This window comes from Mycteria americana, chromosome 2 (genome assembly GCF_035582795.1).
Source record: "Mycteria americana isolate JAX WOST 10 ecotype Jacksonville Zoo and Gardens chromosome 2, USCA_MyAme_1.0, whole genome shotgun sequence".
Lineage (NCBI taxonomy): Eukaryota > Metazoa > Chordata > Aves > Ciconiiformes > Ciconiidae > Mycteria > Mycteria americana.
The window spans coordinates 145,424,775-145,450,156 of record NC_134366.1 but is presented as its reverse complement, the minus strand read 5'-3'; the positions used below and the strand labels follow the sequence as shown (position 1 = coordinate 145,450,156).

Sequence of the window (25,382 nt, the reverse complement as noted above, 5' to 3'; positions counted from 1 at the left end):
ACAACAACAACAACAACAATAATAATAGAATGTACAAAACAAGTACAATGGACAATGCACAATGCAATTGCTCACCACCTGCTGCCAACGCCCAGCCCGTCCCAGAGCAGCGATTGCTGCCCCCTGACCAACTCCCCCAGTTTCTATACTGAGCATGACACCATATAGTATGGCATAGCCCTTTGGCCAGTTGGGGTCAGCTGTCCTGGCTGTGCCCACTCCCAGCTTCTTGTGCCCCTGGCAGAGCATGGGAAGCTGAAAAGTCCTTGATCAGTGTAAGCACTACTTAGCAACAACTAAACCATCAGTGTGTTACCAACATTAATCTCATCCTAAATCCAAAACACAGCACTATACCAGCCACTAGGAAGAAAATTAACTCTATCCCAGCCAAAACCAGGACAAGTACACAACTAATGTAGACACATCCTTAATGTCACAGGAAAAAGGAAAAAGTATGTTACTATTTATATACATGAAAAGTTGACTGCTCAGTCATGAGGGTCTGTTCTTTTGGGGTGATTATTCTCTCACATATGAATTTGTGTTGCTAAATAATGCACTGAATAAATGGAGAATTTTGGGAAGATAGCAGAAGGTACACTACTCATTAATTCTACAATAAAATACTTTTGAATAAACTACTGGAAGCATAGTCTACTCAAGCACAAATATTGTTCTAATGTCTGGATTATTTGAAGACTACCTGCAATCCTCATATTTTCATGTTTTTTGATAGTATCAGCAGCTTTTTATTTGAATCATACCTCAGAGCTCCTTCACTAGCAGACTTTAAACATTTGGGGAACCATAAGCCAGCACATAACTGGAATACATAATAAAGGAATAGAGTTTTAATGAATAAAAGTATCATTATGTTCCTTGCAGTAGGTTTTTTTGTAATAATGTCAAATCTCAATGAGTAAAAATGACTGTCAGTCTCTCTGGTGCTGATGTTTGGAAGTTGACTGGAGCATTTCTAGGCTTGCATCAGAGGTCGTAACAGAAAACCCTACCCAACCTGCAGAGATCCCAAGTGGGATCGTTACCCTAATCAGCGTCAGACACCTCTGAGAATCCCTAGTTCTAACTAAGGGAAGAGTCTCCCCTATGACGACAGCATAAATCTGTCATCTGACCATCTAAAATGGTCTTACTCCCTGACATTCAGGGCTTTTGTCAATGCTTTTGAAGCTGTGATAGTAAGTGCCCAAAGGGGAAGTACTTTAATCCTCCCTGTTTCTCTTAACAAAGAATTGTTTTTCAGCTGCTTTTACTAAAATAAAGAAATAAAAGGAATAGTCTTCACATATTTTATCAGAAAATCCTGCAGACCATTATCTGAAAACCAGCAGCAACACTTCACAGTAGCAAAGCTGATGGCGAAAAAAACATTTAAATTTACAGAATCATAAAGTTACCTCTGATTAGGTGGGCTGACAACTCGGTCCTTGTTCCATACAGTGTTCTCAGCAATTACCGTATCATTACGTTATACAACTGTCTCTTCAATTAACAAAGACTAACATTTCAGTCCACACCCTGTTAATTAGAGTTACAGACCTCCTTGAATGTTTGGATATCTGGAATATCACTCCTGCTACTGATGGGATGGGTAAAAAATCTGACCAAATATGGCATTGGTTCTTGGGCCATAACCACATGCCTTCCTTTGCTATCAGACTGGACCACACTGGACACTATCTGCAGCTGCTCATACCCTATTCAAGAATTTATATAAATTATCTGGACAGCCTTTGAGAATCACCTCTTGGAGAAAGGAAGAAACAAGTTTTGATTTTGTTTTGGGATATGTACCATTTGTTGCAAGGCCACTTCTGTGTCTTAGGAGTTTAGGCGGTGAATTTCCATCTTGCTGAAAAAACTCTTATCATCCTGTGTTCAGGCATGCACGATCAGAGCTGTTCTTCCGTCAGAGGCCAAAAGCTGTCCTTTTAAAGTTCTAAAGTCCATGTCAGGTTTCTGATTCATGAGAAGCACAATACTTACTGTAAAACTTACTATGCTCTCCTGAACTTAGGCGGCAAGTTTATGGTGTGAGGGAGGGAGAAAAGAGGTTAATCTCTTTCTGAAAGCAAATTATTAACTTAAAGCCATTGATGAAAACATTGGGTCTTTATATCAGTGATAGTTCACAGGCTGTTGAGCAGAATTTGGTTTGTCAGAACCTCAAGTGTGGCCTCCATGGCAAGGTTCAACACTTAATATAGGTGCTGCTAGATAATCTAAAGCCTAGTCTGTGAAAAGAAGTAAAGCAGAAAGCTCTGCCAAGACTGATATATCCATTCTCCTCTTATTCTCCAGTGTGATCACTGCCCCCCGGCCAGCTCCCCCAGTTTTATATACTGAGCATGACGCCATATGGTATGGAATAGCCCTTTGGCCAGTTGGGGTCAGCTGTCCTGGCTGTGCCCCCTCCCAGCTTCTTGTGCCCCTGGCAGAGCAGGGGAAGCTGAAAAGTCCTTGACCAGTGTAAGCACTACTTAGAACAACTAAACCATCAGTGTGTTATCACCATTATTCTCATACTAAATCCAAAACACAGCACTATACCAGCTACTGGGAAGAAAATTAACTCTGTCCCAGCCAAAACCAGGACAGTGTATACCATGGTTCCTAGGGTCAAGAAAGTTGTCTGCCTCTTCTCTCAAGTAAAACAATTTCATCAGTTGATGGTAACCAGAAAATCAACAAAACTTTAAAAAAAGCCTTTTTGTCTGCTTCCCAGTCCATGTCCTAATTTACTGGATGTATCCATGTTGATAGCGTATCTTCCTTCTGCATTCTGGTACTCCCAATGATCACCCACTTGGAAAGTAAATGCATTCTTATTTTTGGAAAGCCACAAAACTGATCTGATCATTCACTGTGAACTGCAATAATTGCAAGACCTCCGTGCCATATGCCATAATCCTTGTTATATTGTCCAACGCAGAAAATCCTGGGGCTAGAGCTTTCCAAGTGTTTCCAGTGGAGACTTACCAACATGGTTCCACAGATCTCTGCTGCCATTCTCTGCATTTTCTTTACATAGAGAATCACAAACTCTAGACAATACTCAGCCCCACTACTGAAGAGTAGAAAAAGTACACTGGCATTAAGAGAAGTAAACCCAGAAAAAAACACCCACCACTTACATACACTTTTTCCCCCAGGAATACAAGGCAAGAATGCAGGTTTTATTGACCATCTATTCCAGACTATCACAAATAGAGTGATATTCCAGACTATCTGGAATATCACAAGACTCTCTGCCTCATTATAAAACATGTGTGTTTCAGCCAGCCACATGCACTGTGCAACTAGGGGACCATCTCGTCTATTTGCCTGGGTGTTAATCCAAGCCGCCCTGTGCCTTCACGTGGGATCACTAAGTCTCTGTCTGTCTCGCTGTAGCACATAAAGAATGAAAGCCACAGCCTTCTCTCTTCTCAAAGGAGTTGATTTGCTCAAGTTCCCTTAAGTGGTCTTTAATTGGTCCCATGCCTTTGGTATGGCTGTGACACTGTTTACCAATGAGGTACACTCCTGGTTTTCAAGAGATGGGATTTGACCCTTTCATGGTTCAGGAGTCCTCACCACTTTTCATCAACCAGCAGTGAATTCTGCCCTTAGATCAGTTCTGCACATCTCGGTGTGATCACCTGTACCTGTTTGCTATCTGCCCAGTCTTCGCCACCTCTTCCCTGAGACCTTCCACCCATGCCGTTCTGGATTGCCCTCCTTCTTCCATGAGCAGCAGGATCTACTTCTCCCTCTTCAGCCTGATCAGACATCATCTTTAGCTCCTTCCAAGTTAACACTGCAGTTTGTAGGCTGGAGAGTGGAAAGGTAATTAATGGTCCCAGTGATCTCAGAAAGAAGCAAAGCTGCTCCAAGCTGTTCTTGGAAAAGGAGGGAAAGGGAGCTGCTTCCTCAGCTACTTTATTCTGGAAGACAGTCAGGCGTGGCAGGCAGCCAACCAGGTTTGGTAAAAGCAAGACTAACTTCACTAGAAGGATGCTTTTTCTCCTATGAGTCTGAAATTAGTTGTAGTTTCAGTCAAAACACTGTCCCACATTAACAAAAAACAGTTAACAGAATATGTATTTACATAGCACGTATGTGTTTTGGGTATATATTGATATGCATACATACATATACATATATAATCCGTGTATATATATATATATATATGGGGATGGATTAGCTGCGTGTCCTTCTGGAGGGACGGCTTTCCCCAGCTGACAGACCGGAGAGTTCAGCCGCAGTGAGCCATCACTGCTGCCACACGGCCGGTGGACAGGACAGAACGTCTGTGCCAATCATTTCTTGTGATCCCAAATATTCCCCACAGGATGCTTTATTACAAGGAGCAGAAAAATGCACGGCAGCCTGATTCTAGCCATAAGGACTATGTTTTTGATGAAACGATGTCATAGAAAACCTCTCCTTTATCTTTCAGCAAAACAATACAAAACCCAGAATTTTGGGAGTGAAGTTAGCAAGTCATATTTTGCAGCATTGCTTCAGACATTACTGTATAGTCGTATTTGTTTAAATTTTCAAGATTCCTTCACTGTAAGGAGAAATTTGACCTTTTTTTCTTTTTTTAAATTACATCTGAAACTTGGGCAAAAAAATTCAGAGTTCTTCCCATGGTCTTAACAGCCATGCACATAGTTTGCAAAATACTGTCTTATTTAATATAAAAGAAGGGGTCTAAAGATCTGTCCATTTTTGTATAGATGACTCTAATTAAATTTCCAAGGCATAAAATTGGATATAGAATAAATCCCATTTAATCAAATGTAGTCCTGATCTAAAGCAGATTTGTTGAGTCTAAATTCTTCAAAAATATCCATCACCTGAATGATTTTGACTCTTCTTCCCCACTAAAATCCATGTCTATTTTTATATAAAATTTTAGATTGAGATCTACATCTACCTGCTATTGCCTGCCTCAGAGACCTTCGTAAAGTGAGACTGCTAGTTGATAGTTTCCTGCTCAGCTGCATACAGGGAACCTAATGATAACTTCTCTGATGAGCATGGTGCTGGGGGTAGAGGAGAGATTCCCAATGAGCAACATGAGACTTCCCACAGGTTTACCATAGATACCTTTTAGTCTGACCAAGTTTAGACAGGCAGATCTTACATAAAATTGATGGTCATTCATCTTCATTCTTGATGAGCATAATCATGTCGCTGGTGCAACGTCAGCTGCGATTTCATTCCACACACAGCTTCTTACTCATGTTCAAGATTGCCAGTGACATGGACACAGGTACAGCCATCCCTTCAAAATGTTTCAAGTTTCAGGAAGACTCACAGCACCACAGAGCTAGTCCGAGTCGAATTATTTTTGACATCTGCAGCAGATGAAAAGTAACTTGGAGAAGAGGCTGTCAATGAGCCATGCAATGTGGCAGCGTGTCTCATGTCTGCATTTCTGTTTCAGAGGCACTGCTCCTAATTAGCACTGATATCACCAAGTAGTCAGGTATACATGGTATGTAAAGTCAAATATAGTAGTAACTCATTGTCTTCTACCCCACCCAGATGAAAACTTCATGTCTTCCCTTTGTACCAGATACTTCTGAACCCAGAGCTCCCTGCTCCCGCTGTGCATAGAACTACACCGCGCCGTGGAAATGCGCAGGTAGAAGTGAGATGTGTGGGATGTTATTACTACAGTGACCTGCGGTGACCTGAATTCAGTCATACCAGTGATTAATTTTTCTTGCACTTACAGAAAGCCGCAAGCTAAAAGCAAGGGGGAACCTCTGTAAAATAACAATGAACACAGCCAGAGAGAAAAGAAAATTGCATCAGACATGAACGCATTCTAAACGCTGACTCACAGCACCCCACATTTCCTCCCTTGCTGCCTTCAAAGCTCTCCCTAATCTCCTCATACTTTCAGTTTACAGCTCAATCTACAGTGTCCCTGAAGTGCCCCCCATTCTTTGGCTTTTTGTTTTCCTTCTACTCCTATGCTTTCCACTTTTTTCCGATGCCTGCTGAACTATTGTTTTCTCAATCTGTCATCATTACTTCAGACAGTCCCTTAAACATTGGAAGGGGTCTGCAAAACAACCGCCAAAACCCATATTCACACATTTCCTCCTACCTGCAACTGAGAACGCAGTCCTGAGTCTAATTTAGTCTACCTTTTACTAACTATAAATACAGATATTATGAAACCAACTGCATGAAAAAGTCAGATGACGATTTCTTTAGAGAGATTACTTCGACTTTACGTTTAAAAGTTAATAAACATGGCTCTAGAGGCTGAGGCTTACCTCAGCTTCATTTACAGAACCCAGACAGCTCCTTTGCAAAGTCTGCCTGGGAAGCCACCGTATCATTAAAAAACCCCTGAGATTACATGTTGCATATTTGCAATACCATAAATTGCAAGAAAGATAAAGCCTGCTCTAAGCTATAAGGTATGCTACTTAGCTTAATAAAGCACATTATAAAATAACTTATATTGTAATTCACAGCAAATAATGCATTTTAGAAAAATAATTTTTGCTTCAAAATTCCTTTTTCTAATGAACCAACATATAAGCAGATATATACTGCAGAATTGACTGGAGAAAAACAAGTAGAAAGTAGAAAGGTGTTTAGTATTGTTTTCTCATATTTTCACACATAGGGCATTGCCATTTTCACTTGAAGGCAGGAAGCACTCGGTATTCTATCGGAACCCTGTCCTGCATGGTCAATGATGTTCTGTGACTTGCATTCCTGTTCAGAATGACATCAGTTACCAGATACAGAATACTTCCTGATGGTGTTTTGGATATTTACTTAGAAGTTTATGAGAAAACAGAATCTTTCTGGATTAAACCTTCCCCTGAATTATAAAGCACAACCCTACAGGTAACACTGTGTTGGGTACTGGTGGTCAAACACAAAGCGATGCTTTGAACTGTTCTGGAACGACTGAGCTGGGAAGAAATTACATTTAATCAAGTACTTTAAAAAAAATATGTTTTCAAATATAGGGACCTGCAGAGGCTTTATTGGCGCAGGTCATCCATCTGAGTAAGTGGAAGTATGTACATGTAAGACAATCTGTGTCAGAGTCAGCAATATGTGCACGCAACATAAACAGATGTTAACTCATCTGAATCATTTCACAACGTGGCTACAAATGAAAAGTGCAAACATGAACAGCACAATGCAATCCATCTGAGAAATTAGTTGGGAAATACTGACAATGACTAAATGAAACTTCCCAGCCAAAGCACTACCTATTTGAAGGAAGAAAGTAAAGTGAGGACACGGTCCAGAAACTTTCACAGTGGGGAACCTGGAGACAGGGAGCACAACCCCTGTCTCATCACCAAGCTCAGCAACGTCCTCCTGCCCTAAGCAGGAGCCAAGAGTAGCAGCTAAGAGTCCAGCCGCTGCCAGAGCGGCAGCTGCTTTATAATTCCAGAGCTCAATGTAAATTACCATTCAGATTAATGGTTTTAGAAACAGATTGAACTTTTCCACTGTGCAATCAACTTGCGAAGGAGTTGATTCATATGACATTAAAAGAGAGCCATTGTCAGAATAGGGTGATCTCACTAAAAGAATAGATGTGGATGTCTCAGTGATGTAGCATATTTAAGATGCTATTTCCTTGCTTGCAGTCACATGAAATATTATCAGTGTACTTTTGCGGTTCAAACAAACATCTGCAAAAGATACCATCCACCATCAATTTCCATGAACGTGTATTACAGAGGACATTGACAAGTCTTTCTTTAAAATTCTGTTATTTTTACATGTTTCTAAAATTGGAAAAAAACATACAAAACAAAAATTCTTAAGTAAATGTATTTATTATTTTTTGATTTTTTTAATGCAGAAAATACTGTTATTTCAAGTATAGGCTTACAATCCTGTTTCATTGTTCTTTATGCCAAAACAAGAGTCAAGAACACACTGGTCAACTGCATTTTGATCAGGAGAGTCAAACTGTGGTTTCAGGTATTTATGCACAAATTTCATTGACAGCAGGATCAATTATATTTTCACATGAAATGAGAATCTGCCTCAAAAAAACCACTAAAAAGATTAAGAACTCTTGCTATCTTAACACCTTTTTTACATAGAAAAGCCATTTGCATACATGGAGAAAATACATATTCAGGATATGAAGACCAAATTCTCAAAATCCATGTCAATTGATTGCTACAACATTAAAACGCAAATTAGTCTTTTAATATGGACAACCAGTTGTGACACAAACAGAAACAGCTCTTCCCCCATTCCATAGTTTTAACTACGTATAACTCAGTGAATACAATTTTCCAAACAGACCTCTGTTTCACCTGTCCATTGTTTTAAGAAGTTAAAAGCTTAGTACTTTATCAATGGTTATAAAGCAATTTTCTATCCTTTCATATTTCATGTGAGTATCAAATACCAAAAGAGCGCTCTCATTTATTTCCAGGAATGCCTTGTGCATTAACTGGCACAGCTCAGAGCAGGATATGGATAATGATGAAAACAACTACTGAAAAATATGTTTTTATGCTGAAAACAATTACTTAACTGCAATGGAATTAGCATGGAATAAGGCAAGCATCAAGGGACATGTGGGCAATAGGAAATGCTTTTGTAGTTGTTAGTAGCATCTTCTTTCTTCCTTTGTATGATTAGCAAAAGCTAATGTTAAAGCAGTTATGAAGCCAAACAGATTCTCTACTTCCATTTTAATGATAGGATTTGTGTAAGTAAATGTTATCCTCTGAAAGTGAAATTCACATTTCACGACTCAAAGTTTCAGCCTCTGGACCTACAGCTGGAGTTCTGTCTAAATGCAACAGAGGACACAGAACAAAACCATCTCTTAGTTCTAGAGATCGCCTCACTCAGGGACAGCCAACCTGAGTCAGGTCCTAGAGGAATGATGCGCTCACCATCCTGAAATACAGAGGCTGAGTCGGGCGCCAGTTATCAACCAGGGGGATATCAGGTTCATTCTCGGCATTCTTGGATAGACTGCGGAGCTTCGCCATCTGCAGGAGAGCAAAAATCAAAGCGTCCTGATGGAAATCCCTTGGGATCAAATCCACAGCCCAACAATTAAACCAAGGAGGCTGGCCCAGCCTCAGAAGTTGGGGAGAGAATCTCCTTCAAAGTTATGAAGATGTCCTTCACCCCATCACCACGAGAACTGTACTCATGTTCTTTTCCTAGCAGTAATATTCTTAGAAATAGTCAAGACAGAAAAAATGGGTCCTATCTGAATGGGATTGTGAAAAGTACTGTCATTCACGTGCTGTCTACAGAACCATGTACAGCCACAGAAACTGTGGGAAGTCCTCAGAAAATGCGAATAGAATAGCCTATGCCCTAATGAACCTCTCCTACTCTAACCCTGTCTTAGTGTCTGATTGTTAAGAAGCCTCTGGAATTGCAAGGTGTTAAGGCTAAATTATAAACTAATTGTTCATTTCTGTGGTGGGTCTGTAGCAGAGGACATATTCTCCTGCAGTGACACAAAAAAGTCCATTATTAATAACAGGAATGTAAATCTGGATAATGACTTGGTCAAGGTCTCAAATGGTTTGTAAACAGGCTCTGCAGCTTGACTCTCCTTGGCCATTTTTTTTTTAACCAAGGTATGGTTTTTTTGAGGGATGCCATAAGAAGAGCTCTGCCCATACTCTTCAAAACTGTATAATGCTCTTCCTCTACTGCTTTCTGATTTTCAAAGGATGCAACACATATACCCAATTACAGATACATTATGTTCATTTGTTGTCATTGCCATGCACAACATCAGACAGAAAGCGTATCAGCTGTGATTCAGACACTTGATACTTCCCTGTCTGAACGGCTTGCTATGGAAAGGATGCATACATTTTCCCAGGTGTACACTTGAAAATGTAGCCCCATGCATGGCACACAACAACTTTGTTCACACCTAGCTTCAATACACTGATGTACCTATCTTTTACAGAGTTCAAGTCCAATAGAAGCAGAACTTCTGTCTGGGCTGCAAAAGCTGGGTTCACTGTGACTATACTAATTCCAGTTTATGGACTGAGCTAGCTTAGGCATCTCAACATTGCTCTTCACTATACGGCTCAGAAAAGCCAGCTATCTCAGTTTGTCTGAACAATGATGAGGTCACATTTATAACCAGTATAATGTGCATCAGCTGGATTATTCATCTGAAATTAAGTTTCAGATGAAGAATAATTTGTATGGGAACAGTAGGAGATGAAAATAGTTCATCAGTTTTGTTAATACTGATAAAGTACTATTGGAGAAGAGATTGCTGGGTTTTATTATTATTTGTGGAAGATCTGCCCTACTCAGTAAAAAAAAAACCCAACATATATTCAGGCAGTAGCCACATAAAGGTGAAAACATTAGTCCGCAATTGGACAGAGTTATTGCACAGTTAAATTCCTATCCTTTCATTAAAAGTAATCTGAGCAGCTAGGCCACCCACTCTAGATCTCACAGGGATTTCTGGTGAATTGATTTTTCCTGTGGGGTACTGATTCACAGTGACTGCGCTTATCCTTGTGGCTAAGATACTATTACCATCCGGCTCCAAAGCATCCAAGCGATCCACTGTAAATGCACACGCACTTAACATAATTACTATTAATGAGGCTGCCATGGTAGTACACTTTCTAGGATTAGAAAAAATTGGTAACACAATCCTCTTGTATGAATACATTATTTAGACTGCAGGCACTCTGGATTGAGGAAAGTCTTTCTATTGTATTTGTATACCGTACCTCACATACACTGCCAATTCTGCCTGAAAAATGGTTATTTCAGGATAAGAGCCAATATCCCATCTATATGTAGTAATTTCCTTTTTACCTTAAATGCTCCATTTTTTCTACAGTAGGGCCAGTTAAAGAACAGTCTGTATGTTTCCCAAAACTCACTAACTTTAGATAAGCTGAAAAAAAGGCCATGACCCAAATACAGCACTGATCGAAAAGTTTTTTCATGAAGCTGGATCAATGATATGATTAGTTATCCCTCTAAAAATGCATATTAAATCAGAGATGCTCAGTAATCATTACACTTTTCGCAACAAAATCTGTAGTTGATCTTCTGTAATATAAACCTCCAAGCAGATTTATTTTGTGGAAACCAGTCAGACCGTATTTGTATTTTTCACACAAGTACCAGCTTTAAAATAGCCCACATATTTTAATTTTTGGATGGGCAAGAAAACAGGAGGCAGATCAATTCAATAAGCTGTGAAAACTAAGCTGTAAGTTATATGAATACATTACCATATTTCATCTCTTGCCAGCTAAGGTTCCCATCATACCTGAGTTCTATTCTTTAAAAGATGAAGAGCCACATAAATATGAAGTACTAGAAAATATATATTTTTTTTGTGATACATGCATATCAATCAATACAACAAAACACCTTATCACCTTGAGAACCTAAAATGAAAAGTTATGTGTCTACATATAATATCTACATAATATGTCAGTCACTTGATTAATGTTCATGTTCTCACTATTCTGAGTCTTGAAATTTGTGGTGTCATATCATTATAGTCTGCTGAGTAGAGAAATAATCTCAGATGAGAAAACTGGCTTGTGTGATATGACTAGAATCATAGGCTGAAATGTGATGAAAGAGGTCATTCACATTTCTATAAATGGGATTGAGGGGGAATGAGGATTAACAAGAAACACTTCTTTATGGTAAGTGACCAAGAAGGCTTTCAAATTAACAAGAAATTATAGTTATCTGATGCTGCTCCTGTTTGTGAAAATTTAGCTGGTATACCTTCCAGAAACATGGGTATCAAGCACCTGATACAACACTTCCATAATTTTATTGGTTATGTGATGCCATTTAGAATATGGGGAGACAGAATCACCAATCCCATTAAATTTGTATTCTGATAAAAGATGCTTTTGAAAGAAGCATGCTATAAGAGACACATTGGCAAAGCAGAATGTTCAAAAAGTTGGAAACGCTCAGCTGCATTAGGTGAGAACACTGGACTCCTGCTTCATTCAGTGTGAACATAGTTAGGGTACCTGACTGTCCCACTGCATTTCATTGCAGATGGTTACTTTTTCACAGAAGCTTTATTTCATAATTTGTCCAGTGATTACCCTCAAACATTTATCATGATAAGCAATGAACACTTTACATGAGGAAGCTTGAGACAATATAAATGGTTGAAAAAATCCTGCATAATCAAAGCTGTTGGTGCAAACCTAACATAAGCTTTAGCTAAATATGTCAATGTTCTGATTTAAATGGTTGCAGGAGAACACAAGTTAATGGCTTGAGCTTTCCTACATTGGCTCTTGGTGTAATGCAGTGTTTTATGCTCCATGTAAAATAAAAAGGTATGAGCCACATCCAGCTCCATCCTTTCCTACTAGCAAGAGTTAATATCGTGGGAACGCAGGGACTGAGAAATAAAAAGATAACTACTCTTTTCTTTAGTTGATGTCACAAGAGGTCTCTTGCCCACAGGAGCAAGAACTCTCATATATAGGAACTACTGCTTGCTGTCAGTCACACTCCAAACTCTTACTATCTACACTGTGTTAAGATTTTACTGATTTATAAAGCTCTCTGATGCCTGTGGATGTGAACCACCACGATGTCTGACATGGGCTAGGAAACAATAAGCTGTTCCAAGTAGAGAAGGTCATAATCTCTGCTCAATTAGTTAATGTAGGAGTCATACAGAGACAGATAAAGAGATGTGTCTAATAGGTTGATTGCACATATTGGGTTGTAGACTGCAGTCCTTTGAAGATTTTTACAGGTTCCCTATGGAGTCCCAAGGTAGTTTCTAAAGCATTCAGTTCTTCACTGTCCTTTTAATCATGCAATTTCTCACAGAATCCAATGAGCATTTTCCTTGTCAAAAGAATAAAATCAGATTATCGCATGTAACTAAAAAGAATTGGGTAAAATATTATCTATTTGACTTTTACCTGGTCTGAGCTGACTATGATAGGCTCTCTAAGAACAATCCAGGTGATGCACTCTTCACAAGGTGGAGTAGTGAAAGACCCATGGTATGTCCAGTAGTCATGAGATTTAGGGAAAAGAATTGAAGGATCGAAGTTTGGAAAAGGAGCTTCTTTCCCCTTTAAAAAAAATACAACAAAACCAAACAGAAAACTCTTCAACATCTCTAGTCAAGATTAGATAAAGATGCAGCTGTGGTATTTTAAGAAACGGAGTGTGACTCAGATATTTCAAAGCTATGAACTAAGGAAACTAAGCACACATCTACACAAGACATAATGATGCAGTGTAAAGATAAGTGGACTGAATGACCCTCACAGATGGGCCCAGAGAAGCATGACACAACATACAACTCCATGATGCTACTTCTTGTACCTGAGCTAACTCATGTGAAGCACAGTCCAGTACCATTGTACTTCACTCATTTCTGTGCAGAAATACTCTTTCTTCTGGCCTCCTGTCTTATGGAAACTCTGCCTATCTATTGAATATTGCATTAGGTCACCATATAATGAAGTGAGACAGGTACTCTAGATTTATAATATTTGTCCTAATAACAAACAAGACAGCCTATGAAATGTGAGATTCTTATCAACATGATGTTATCTGAGACACAGATGTCTAGTAAGTGGCATTTCCAGAGGTCCATTAGGCAGCCTATTTCAAGACCGAATGGACCAATTTCCGAAGGTGTCTTTCTTTTGTTACTGATCACTGAGGGAATAAGACTGCATGCCTGGTTTTTAGGTGAGTAAAGTTTGGTGAGATGACTCTCATTTTCACAAAATTATAAGTCCCACTAAAGCCAAAGAAGGCTTATATGTAAATCGAAGAAAGGACTTTTGTTGTTAAGGAAAGGCTACCCATGGCTTTATTCACAAGTATATTCTGGCAATGTTGCATAGCAGAATTTGAAAACTAGAAAGTACTGCCTCTCGATTTTTTTTTTGTCCTGAAAATTTGCAGCTATCTTCCTATAATGAAAAGTCCAACATCATTACCTTTGTTTTGATAGCATTTATTTCTTCCAGAATTCTCTTCATCTCTGGTTTGGGAGTTTTCCCTACCTGTAAAGAAGAAAGCATGAGCTAACCAAAGAGTTCTGCTCGATCAGTTTTCTTCTTTCTCCTGTTTTTTTATATGTGCATCTAAACATATATCAGCTCTAAAAGTACAATGCATTAACCCAACCTATCACCCACACCAGCTTAGTAAGCTATGTCTTCTGTCTGTACCCTCTGTCTGTACCCCAACAGATATTATGATCCAAATGAAGAAATTATATCAGTACAGAAACTCAGCATCACGGGTAATTTCACAATCCAGCTACTCCTGTTGACATTGAATTTTAGCCTAACAAAGATAAACAACTCTTCAGACTCAAGCACAGAATTTGGAAAAAGTTTCATTCTAGTTTAATACCAGATTCCATGGTCAGATCTACTGTTTGCAATTGTTGATCTCAACACAGATGTCCATCTTTCTATCTCTAGTGAATATTAATTAAACAAGAGAGAGCAAAGGCCAGTATTTCAGGCTAAGACTGCATGCCCCCAAAAGGATTTTAAAAAAGGATGAGTTACATATGTTGTCTTTGAGTTAGTTTTGCATGGGAGAAAGTTCATGAAAAGCCTAGGAGTGGCATCTGTCCCTGAAATCAGTCCATGATAAGCATAGAAGATAGCTGACTGCTATTGGTCAGAGGGCCACTACTGACATCGTGTCCCCAAAGCAGGGGCAAATACATCTGGATTTACAGCTTCCACCAGCCACATAGTGACACAATAGCTGCTGGGACAAGCGTGTGTAGTATTGGATACCATTTGAAATAACATGACTCATGCTCTATAACTTGAAAAGCACGCATTACTGAAAGTCAAGCCCTTCAATGTGGTACAATCCCTAGAAAATATATTCAGAGGATTTAGCTTTTTTAACCCTGTAAGAATAGAAAACTCTATAGTAGCAGTACAAAGAAGTGTTGCATGCTTCTACTTACTTGCAAAAATATAGCCAAAACAGCTATTCCATCAGCTCTTCTCACAGCATCAAGGTAATTACTGTATTTGGGATTCCAGTGTAACAAATGTAGCTGAAAACAAAGAAAAACATGTAAAAAAAACCCCCCATTATTGACTAGCAAGCCATTAGAGGCCAAATTTAGAGTTCTTCATATAGTTCATGCAGTTCAGAACTCATCTACTGGTATGTGATTCATTTCCATATGGCTTTCAAATTACAGCAATTCTAGCAAAGAATCCATATGAATGTAAGCTCTACTGTAATTATCTACAGTTCTCATCTTCCCTCACAATCCTAAAGTGGTAGAAAATCAAGGTATCACATTCTTCCTCCTTTCTGTTGCCACAGTTTTATACTTCTGCTATAATACTATACTGTCAGAATACTGTTTTAGTAAGTTTGCATTGCTTCTCAGTAATTCAGTCTTGCTGTCCTACATTTCAAGCTATGTTCATTTGAGAACATTGAAACTTTTGTTTCACATAGTATTTTTCTTTTCTTATGCTGTGAGAATTACTTCAACCTGATTCACATTTGTAAGAATCAATGGGAGTAAGAATAAAATGTAACAGATAAATAAACAGAAAGAACTCCTTGAAAAGCAGACAAATGACAGATTTTGTCCCACCTGAACGATAATGACCAATGTTATTTTACACCCTATTTTAATGTAAAAAGTGGTGAGTCTTACCTCTCCTGCATATCTCACTCCATTCACAACATGCTCAGAGCCATGGTCATCAGATGAACCCCAATGAAAGTGAAGCTGACGCAGCCTATAGACTCCTGAAAGTGGCCCACCTCTCAGCACTGCAATTAATAATCTGCAACAGCATTAGACACAAGTATCTTCCAATTCTTTTAAAAGAAATACATATATATTTAAAATATTTACATACATATTTACTGTACAGATGCTCTTCATTCTGAGAGTACTGAGCACCTCTTGGAAATCTGCACTGATTTTACCAGCACTTCAGGCAACCATCTTCAGCTATATGCACTTACAAGCAGATGAAAATTAGTTGTGTCTAGGCTTCCATTATAGTCATTAGAGATCACTGTTTTATTTTAGCCACGTAAATGTGCGTCTAGTACCTTCTGGGATATTCCAAATACACCTGGACAGAACTGGAAGATGTGATACAAGATCTGTAGAAGAACTGTACTTTTCTAAAGCAGTATCTGGAGGCAAGGTGAAATACATTAGGTTATAAAAAATGGCATGAGATGCCTCTGTTTGGGTAACTGAAGTAAGCCCCTAATCAGAACGGTCAAGCCTCATGAGTAATTCTGCTTGCCTTAAGGTAGACACTCAACAGATGGTGACCTGAATTGCTCTCTGGACTCCATTGACTGTGATTCCATCTCTGTTGACTAGAATGGGAGTTTAGAGGCATAACCCACCTACTTTTAAAAGCCCACATAAGACACCTAAATTTAGATGTCTTAATTTCCCCCTGAATTCCATCTAATATCTACCTATATGAAAGCACACAAAAATAGCCATGATTAAGATCAGCTACTGAAGTGCCACATGATAGCAAATTCCCACAAAACACTGTAAATTATGTCTCTTACTGCAGGCTATGACTTCTTTGTTTAAAAAGCTATGAAATTACTGGTGCTGCTTCTGCTACAATGGCTACTCCCTCTGGCTGTGGAAAAGGAGAAAGAAAACAGCAAATGAGCCAGAAAAGCAACCACTGAGAATGCAAGCTATTTTCCTAAAGAAAAGTTCAGCCTGTGGTGAACAATACCCTGTATTCTAAATAACCTTAACATTTTTACATTTTACAAATGAAGGCGGTGTATTTGAAAGGATCTCACAATAAAAAGGGAAGAACTTCTTCACATTCACCAAATACTAATAAATATTCAATTCTCATTCACTTTATTTGGAGACAGAAGTTATAGCATTCCTATAAACCATTCAGCAGTTCTCAAGAACAGGTCTTTATATGGTAGAGAAAAATATCCTTGAATCTGAAAAGGAATGAAATCCATGATCATCTCAAGCAATAAAGTACTAAGAGTATTCTTTACAGAACATTAAGAGCAAGCTGTTATTCTCAACAAACTCCTTTTACTTGTTTTCACAGACATTCAGTACTGTGGCCGATGCAGACACAGTAACAGTAGCAGCTGACAAGGCCACCAGTTCTCCATTAAAATAGATCTGTAAGACCAAATAATCCAGTTTAAGGTAAAAAGTGTCATAATTTCCACTGATGGGCCATCAGCAGACATTTTCGATTGGGTGTTAGGTGAAGCTCTGCATCACCTCATGCCAACACATTCCTGCTTCACTCATCTATAAATAGACAGTAGCTTTTACGTAGCACACTTTAAGCAGACAGAGTGATGCAAAGACTAAGATGCCTTTAAACCAACACCTTCTGAAAGAAAAAAAGGTGTTTACTTTCTTTTAATTGTAAGTGTGTAGTATAAAACCTAGAAATACATGAAATGACAATGTAAGTAAATGAAATTTCCCTATGTTACTAAATGAAACTTCCCTATGCTTTAAAAAAGGTAAATGAAACAGTTACAAGAATGAAGTTCTCCAATATCTAAAACATAAAAAATCCCAAACTATGTCTGCATAGCTCAAAGTTAGTAAAAGAAATATTTATTTTTTTTAAACATGTAGCTTGGAACCTAAATTCTAAAGGTACCTTTATCCTCTTGAGTTTTTGTTTTCAGAAAATACTAACACACACCCATATAACAGTTAGAAAAAGAATATGAGGTAAAAGTTTATAAAAGAAACTATGCTATCTTTAAATTGTTTTTCAGTGGTGTTAAAATATAGCTTTATTTTTATATATTTACATGTTCATATGTAACAGGGAATTATTCTAACAATTATTACACAGGAAATGTTCACCTTAAATATCTGAGACTCCCAGTTTTAAGGCTGCGCTAGCTGTTTTCCTCCCACAAAACACTTACAAAAGGATGCTTTTGTAGAAGGCCCCATGACTCACTCTGAGCTTCTACCTATGACACTACATGAAACGAAAAGCAACAGCTTTAAAAAAGGAACCTGCAGGCTCACTCCCTGATATATGGGCAGCCAGCTCTTCTCTTAGTCCTCTGCATAATCCTTTTCACATGGCTAGCTGAATGGCTGGACTTACTTCTGAATATTGGAAACGTGGCATTTCTGTTCCTGTTTCTGCTCTACAGGAACTAACAGGATGGCCACAGCAGACTTACCAAAATGCAACTCTCTCAAACTTGCTGTGACTAAAGGAACATGGCCCAGCTGCAGGAATATATAAACCAGCCCAGGAAGACAAGGGAGAAAGGTATTCATTCTTTTTTGGTGCCTTATTGTTGCAAACTCTCATCACATTGCTCAGTGACTGACTCTTTTTATATGGGTTTGCACATCACCCTCCACCAGTGCCTGATACCAGACATAAGACATAAAAATGTCATGTCAGTCTGAAGCACTTGCTCAAATTCCATGTCCTCCCCATCCACATTGCAGAATGGTCTATCACAGAGCAATCCTACATGGACACACCCGTGGACGTCAGTTCCAGTAAAAAAGCTCACTTTTTATTTGATCCATCATAAACTGAGCAGCATGAGACAGAACTGGCTAAAAAAAGAGTGGGTTTCTCAACTCCCCATGTAATCACTGAGGCAGACGTTTGCACCAGGGAGGGCAAGTGTTGCACAGAAGGATGTAACTAAGGTGAGAGAAAACTCTGTATCTCACTCTGTGTGTTTACACCACAAAATGAAGGTGTGATGCAGTTTGAGTGGAGATGGCCGCTCCACTCACTTTACCTTAGCAGGGTGTCCTTAACAATGGCAATGTGACAAGAAGGTTTTGAAATAAGTGTATCCACTTGCTAGGCAGCTTAGGTAGGGGTCTGGTTGTTAATCTGTGCTAATGTCAATTGTCATCTATCCTCACTAAGGTAAAACCGGCAAAGTTATGCCTACACAAATGCCTTCCCTGTTTGCTGTGAAGGCATACGTGAAAGTCAGGTGGAAAAGCGCAAGGAGCACCAGACCCATGAGGTGAGTTGTGTTTGTAAACATGAGAAGAAATAACTGTTCTTACAAGATTTATGATCCTCGCATCCTGCCACATCCAGAAAATGAACTGGTAAACCACAGTGAAATTAAATTAGTAAGGTATTATTACTGCATGACAATTGAAAAAGACACGACCTTTGTTATGCTGCTTTATAACAGAACCTAGCAGTGCAGTATAAAAACCACAGCTTTTTAATGTCAGTGCCACATTTTAGATGTTATAAAAAAGCCTCTGCTCAAAAGAGGATCTCCGTACTGAAACGGTCTGGCTAACTGCAGGAATAAAGTGTGTTTCCTAAAAGCTTTTGGAACTGAAATTTCAGTTCTCACTGAAATTTTCTTTAAGCAAGCACTGATTATATATGCAGAAGAATTACTTTTGTTTGTATTTGAACTTTGTACTCTTACAGGGACAGACTGGTAAAGAGAAGTGTCTGACAGAAGTCTGTCAGTGTGCCACCCACCCTCACCTGCACTGCAACACACCTTTTCCAGTTTTGTGCCTCTTGATCACAGCCCGTTCATCAGCGAGCTCCCAGATCATCTTTGTTTGTGATCTACGGGAGGGCTGAAATCCCCATCTCCAGGAGCAGAAAACTGACAGTCCACTGCGTAACTGTAGCCTCAGCAGGCCCTTGACTGTTCAAGCATTTTTACTTCTAACAATGGAAGTTCAAAGTTAACAGAAACTCAACTCCTAAATTTCCTGTACCCAAGCTCTGCAGTGCTCATATTAACGCTCAGTACCTTCATGCAGACACTACAAATGCTAGACGTGTTAAACACCGAAGGAAGAATGTAACTTTGCTGCCTTTTGCGGTATGAAGTATAGCCATCAAGTGGTATGTACCACAGCTACACAAGCACTGGGATTTAGCTGTGCTATTCTTGTAACGGCTACTGGCTTGTTCCAGTGTAAATTCAGTACACAAAATGTTAAGTAACTTTTTGCAGGAATCAGCCAAAGCTTGAGTGTCTATGGACAAACTTCCCCCAGTTTTAATTAAAGTTTTGTCCTGGGTTTTGTCCTCATTGTTTTAGAGCCAGTCAACAAATAAATGTTTATTCACGAGAAGTTGATAATCAAAATCTCATTTGCAAAGGTAAATGAGATTTCCCACAAAGTGGTACTCTAGGAAATGCTGTCCACAAGCACTAATTGAAAGAGACAGATAAGCAACAAGCTCTCACAACTTACAGTAACTGCCTCTAATTTTTTTTTGCATCATCCATTTCCAAAGGCACACATTCCTTTGATAAGAAATTGAAAGATTCTGCAAATAGCATCAAGGTAACCCTGTAAGAAAGCGTGCCTGCACTGAGGTACTCCAAGCCCTTTCATGTCATCCATCAGAAAGTCAGTAAAAGGAGAAGTAGGAATCTGTTTGGCCAATGAACTTCCACAGAAAGTGCCAAGCAGACAACAAAAACAACAGATGAAGTGAGAAGATGAATGGGCATCCATTTGACATAGCCTTAGGGCCTATCTCTCCCCAGCTGCTGTGTCTGGGTTCCAGTACAAGACTTATGTATCTTTACTGTTTATTAAACGATTGAACACCTTGATTTAACCATCTAACCAAAGTATTATAAAGAAAGCTAAAGAGTCATTAATTGTAAGGAAGTTACAAGCTACATATCTCACACAGCATCATGACAATGGTCCCACCAGCTAGGTGCGCTCAGGACACTTCTCTGGCATGAATATTTTTAGAATTTTAAAAGCAAATGGACTCCGCTAGTAGAAATAAGATTGGAGCCCTAATTCAAAACAAAACCAGAGTCACTGCTGGATCTAAAAGAGTATCTGAGTTGCCATTCAGGCCAAAAAAACATACCAGTGGTAGGCTGCCAAAGTACCCAAGTTCCGGTATGGGTTTTATCGGGCACAGCCACCTAGGAGGTTTTGATTTCAGCTCCCAGTTCTTTCCTGAATTTTGAGACTCCAGCCTCCACCTGCAGTAATTTTACAGTGCAGGTCCTTCTTCCACATAGGTATGGTAAGACAGGCAACTGAGTCCACAACAATCCATTAACTTGTACAGACAGGCAGCAGAGGCATGGCACAGCTCCTAAAGCAAGTATCTGTCATCAAAGCCTTCAATTGTATAGCAGATTCTTATAGTCAACCAGACTTTATAAATAGCTAGAGATAAATTGGGCAATTCCTTCCACTAGACTAACTCCAAAGATAACAGTAATAAGGCCTTTTTCAACACAATACGTGAATTACATTGGATGGCACTTTCCCTGGAAGCTTCTCTCTAATAATTTGAGCTTAAGAAACTGTCCCAATGGTGAATATTCAAAGTATTCCTGGCAGAAAAGACACAATGGAAGTAAAACTTGGAGACATCCAAAGTAATTCATTTTATCACTCATCTTTGCAATTTATTCAGCAATCTATTTCATCTCCCACTAATGATAATCTAGATGGCACTACAGATATGGGTATGACCACTCTAACTGAAAAAGTTAGGAAAATAAAGGAAGCCCTTAGTTTTCTGGTTAACTCAGAAAAAATTCAGATAGAGGGACAGTGATAGATAGATAGATAGATAGATAGACAGACAGACAGACAGATAGATAGAATGTCTTTGTTCCAAAGCAACAAAAGCTTCATTCCTATATGATTGCTATTACATATGTATGTATTATGCAGCTGGTGGTTCCTTTACACAAAAAATTAGTCACTGTACATATCCTAAAAAATTTAAAACATGCTCAAGTCAGTAGGAGTATGCATAGTGGAATTTGTCCTGCAATTAGCATTATATTAGAGAAGGAACACCACCCACAGACTCTGCAGGCAATGGTATAACAAAGGAGACGTAACAACAAACACTCAGTGTTTCTTGCCTTCAAAGAGTTGAGAAATACACCTACTTTTTTTCCAGTGAGTCACTTTTTATTTCTGAGATCAGAACACAACAGTTACTGAGCAGTTAATCTGAAAAAAAATTCAGAACATTCCAAAACTTTCTGCTCTTTGTGGCCACAGTGTTGCATCCATGCTGTAGACTGCTGTGCATGGATACTCCCTCCCGTGCAAAATCTGAGTAATTATAACAATAATTACTTTGATATTTATGCATAAGATGCAACCATTGATATATCTGATGCTATTCCAACAAATACAAGAGATGGTACAAAAGGGTAAGTAATGGTCATAGAGGTCTTCTCATATGCCACAGCTACATCTCTTTATTGATGTATTGTGTTATCTGACATTAATAATATATTTATTCAGATAACATTAAGGATTCCCACTTTGCTAAAGAGTAATCAAACTCTTGACTGCATAGTCATTTGTGAGTTTTGATAGTGTATTAACTAGTCCAGCTTACATAAATTTTGATCCTCAGTTTTCATGAAACCCAAGTCATTAATTAAAAATCCATTAAATTAAATCCATGCCCATAGATATTTAAGATCAATCAACCTATTAGTAAAATTCCTCCTAGCAATTATAGCTGTCAATCCTAGTTATATTGTCATAGAAATTGGAACTTTTAATGCAGTTAAGAAATAAATCTGTACACTGTGGAACACAGACTTCAATATTTTCCTGAAATGGACATTTCTTTTTCCCTTTCTTACCATCCCACGTACCATAAACAATAACACAATTCTGGTGACCTTGATACAAGAATAAAGAGTGAGGTATGCATTTGATTTTTCCTTTTTATCTCAGTACTAATGCAATTTCATACTTCTTTCAGTAATGTTTTTTCCTTTGAAATACAGCCAATAATATTAACATGAAACGTCAATGGTTCTGCCAACATAAACTACATATTTCTAACACCTGTTAAACAGAACAGACATGTGTCTTCAAATATATAACCCAATAACTCTTAAAAGCTATGCATTATTTATGCAGCACATCATATGTTGTCATAACTACGAGTGGATAAAAGATTTTGGACATTAAAGCTGAAACACTGGAATTTCTGAGCCCTATAATCCTCATTAAGACAAAATCTCATGAATGCCAAAGGGAGTTTTAACTGATTAAATATCGTGACTTTGTGGCAACATCTAGTTCATTACTTCATTCATCAGAAATTACATGGGTACAGTTTTCATATATTGTAACTTCAGCCACATACCCAGTTAAAGATGTTCTGCTGGGCATCTCAAATAGCTTGAATGGAATTCAGTCCTCATAGATAAAGCCTGGCCTCCTTGCTCCTGGAAAGCAACACAACTGCAATGGCTTTTGCAAGCTCAGAAATTTACCTTACACCTTAATTCATCCTGCACCAAGCTTCTTTGCAGCTCTCTCCATTCCCTAGGATTTTACCTATGGACTTTCAAAGTAGTCCCAGGCCTTTCCCACCAGTTGTGCAGGGCACTGGCGTCACAGGAACCTGTATGTCACACACAGGCAGTACACAGAGACCTTCTGACAGTCATGAGCATTCAGAGCACACTCTGTCTTCCAAGCAGCTTGAGAAACAGTCATTGACATACAATGACAGCTTGAGATGAAAACAAAACTAACCTGATCTATCGAAAGAATCATCAAATACAACTCTGCAGGTTTTTCCATTATTGAGGATGGTCTTTGCTGCACCAGGATCATAACTAGCAAACCATGGTAGTAGGGAGCGATCGTAATGCACTTCTTTATTATTGATTTCAATAGGTGACTGATGGCGTCCTTTGGCAATCGGGTAATTTTTGTGCCACTGATCTGGTCCTAGAAAAAAATACAGAGAAATATCATGAAAACCTTTTCCAGCTAGGTATAATTATACCTGCGTTACAATAAATGCAAGCTTGGCTCTGCTTAGCTACAGAACATCAATTAAATGTATTAATAAGTAGGTTACTAATTGCCTGGTTGTTAGTCATGCCCTGCCACGAGTTTCACTGTCTAAAAAGCAATTAGATTATTCTAGCTGGAATATGGGATACTGCAAGTCATTCAACTGAACCTAAACTCTCATAGCAAACCTCAGGACTTGTTAGAAGACTGACAATATGCCAAGGAAGGAAACTAGAGGTGTATGCTCCAAATCCAGCAGTGGCTAGAAATATAATGGGATATACCCAAATGATTCAAATGTGGCACCATGTACCCACCTGGAGAGAAAAGGCCACTGATATCTGAAAAAGACAGGAATTTGAAACTTGGATTTAATTATCGTCATAGTTTTATCAAGAACTCTAGGTGGAAAAAGCCTGACCGAGGCCATGCTGTTCTTCCTACAGTAGAGGAGAGCGCAGGAACAAGAGGCCACCAGGTTTCCAACCTCTGCAGGCAGGAGGGATCGTGGCTGCACTGCAGACCGGCACTGCTCTTCCTGCATCAAGGCTGGTCTAAACCTGGATTTTAAAGCTATGTCAACTTTTAAATTGTATTAACAGTAGGAAAACTGACTTTATTTAACCTACAGACCTCTGCTTTATTTAACCTAGAGACCTCTCCTTCCACCAGCCTCACCTCTTCCACACCTGCGAGCGACGACCAACCGGCCACGCCACCCGGCCGCGCTGCCGCTGCACAGACCCAGGCCCGCCCGGAGCCCATCGTCCCCCTCTTCACGCACGCTCAGGACGTGGGGCCTCCCGTTTTGCCTGGGTTTTGCCCCCAGACCCGCTGTCTGCCGGGGCGGCGGCCGCAGAGCAGCCGGGCCGGGCCGCGGCCCCGCGCCCCCACTCACCGTTGTCGCCGTCGTAGCCCCACGGGTAGTAGTTCGGGTTGATCATGGTGCCGCTGCCGCGCCCCGGGGCCGCGCCTCAGCTCCTCCCGGCGGCTCTGGCAAGACGGTGGCCTCGTCTCACGGCGGCTTTTTATACACTCCCGCCAACTCCATGCCCTTCCCCGCCGCCGGCGGGCCGGGAGGGACAGCAGGGCCCCGACCGCCGGGGGCGGGGAGAGCCGCGCTGCCTCGCAGCGCCGGCCGCTCCCGCTGTGAGGCGCCCCCGGCCCCGGCCTGCCGCCCGCAGCCCGCTCCGGATTCCGGGCGGTTCTCCTCAGAGCTGCCGCAGGGGAGAGGGGTTGAGGGGCTACCGCTGTGTGGAGGGTGCAGAGGGTGATCCCGGCGTGGGGCAGCGCGGGGGACCCGGCATGGCTCCCCAGCTGTCCTGGCGTCCGGGGGCTGCGGGGAAAGGAGCCCACCCGGGACAGTGCTGGGAAGGCCTGGTGAGGGGAAAGGGGCTGCTGCCGCCTGCCCCGATGCCGCGTAAATGGGAGCATAGAAAAACACGAATGTCCGGAACTAGGTGCAGGCACTGTAGGAATATTTTTCAAATTCAAATAAGATATGTATACATACACATACAGACAG

General features: G+C 39.9%; 1 protein-coding gene across 1 annotated transcript; it reads right to left on the bottom strand.

The window, feature by feature from the left end:
• Positions 1-8,906: 8,906 nt before the first annotated feature.
• On the bottom strand, positions 8,907-24,860 carry LOC142406808 (carbonic anhydrase 3-like). The gene is made up of 7 exons (XM_075495740.1): positions 24,756-24,860; positions 23,591-23,788; positions 15,716-15,834; positions 15,002-15,094; positions 14,004-14,069; positions 12,966-13,121; positions 8,907-9,026 (listed from the first exon to the last, which is right to left on the bottom strand). Exons 1-7 carry the CDS (start codon positions 24,799-24,801, stop codon positions 8,907-8,909), a joined length of 798 nt encoding a protein of 265 aa, XP_075351855.1. The 5' UTR covers positions 24,802-24,860.
• Between the last annotated feature and the right edge of the window lie 522 nt (positions 24,861-25,382).